At 26.2% G+C, this 991-nt stretch overlaps 1 protein-coding gene across 1 annotated transcript in view; it reads left to right on the top strand.

Annotated features, from left to right (window-relative positions):
• The first annotated feature begins 336 nt into the window (after window positions 1-336).
• Window positions 337-991, top strand: part of LOC108755606 (odorant receptor 13a-like) — a 2800-nt gene continuing 2145 nt past the window's right edge. The window contains exons 1-2 of the mRNA XM_018498721.1: window positions 337-788; window positions 876-975. Of these exons, the coding sequence (XP_018354223.1) occupies window positions 337-788; window positions 876-975 (552 nt within the window). The remainder of the gene's footprint in view (window positions 789-875; window positions 976-991) is intronic.

Raw genomic sequence — 991 nt, 5'->3', positions numbered from 1 at the left:
ATATAAATTATAAAAAAGAATATATTATATTAATCTTTTTAGTATATGCACATAAACACGTATACATACATTTATGCCAATAAAAAAGATTTACATTTATACACATATAAATAAAATTATTAAATTTCCATGATACTTTTGTCGTAGATTAATTAATATTTCTGATTTTAAATTATAATATTATTATGCTTTAAACTTTAAAAAATTTTTTAAATATAACGCCATTTCATATGTTTTTTATGATTTAGGATTAATTTTAACATATCTTTATTATGCTGTAAAACGTGCATAAAATTATTTAATTACATTTTTTAAGCTGTTATACCGATTTTAAACATGATCATGAAGGATTGGATAAAAATAAAAAATGATCAAGAGAGAAATTTAATGATACGAAGAGCGCAAACTGCACGAATAATTATTATTTGTTCTTACTGCATAATGGGATTACAATGGTCTTTTATTTCTGTGCTGCCTATTTTTGGAGTGACAATGAGACTGACACCTAATATTACTGATCCAGGAAGGATACCAATGCCTTTACAATCTCATTATATTTACGATATAACAAAAAGGCCGCAACATGAATTAACATTTATTAGTCAAGCAATCTATGTAGCTATCGGTATGATGGCCTATACTGGAGTGGACAATTTTCTCAGTCTCGTGGTTTTTCATATATGCGGACAATTAGACATTCTTGAAAATCGTATGCAACATTTGGATAAATACAAAAATTATCCCAAAATGCTGAAACGCTGCATAGAAAAACATATACGTTTGCTTAGGTTTGTTACTTGTAAGAAAACATATATGTGATAATCTGTACAAAATATGTGATTGAACATATTTGGTATATAAAATATCTTTCATAGAGCTATTGATATCATTGAAGATACGTATAATGGAATACTTCTCTCTTTATTTATATATTTTGCGATACTCTTTGCTTTCTATGGATTTCGGATAATTAGCGTAAGTATTATTGAAA

This window comes from Trachymyrmex septentrionalis, unplaced genomic scaffold, assembly GCF_001594115.1.
Source record: "Trachymyrmex septentrionalis isolate Tsep2-gDNA-1 unplaced genomic scaffold, Tsep1.0 scaffold9, whole genome shotgun sequence".
Lineage (NCBI taxonomy): Eukaryota > Metazoa > Arthropoda > Insecta > Hymenoptera > Formicidae > Trachymyrmex > Trachymyrmex septentrionalis.
Note: the sequence above shows the minus strand (reverse complement) of the source record. Positions and strands in the feature narration are given on the sequence as shown.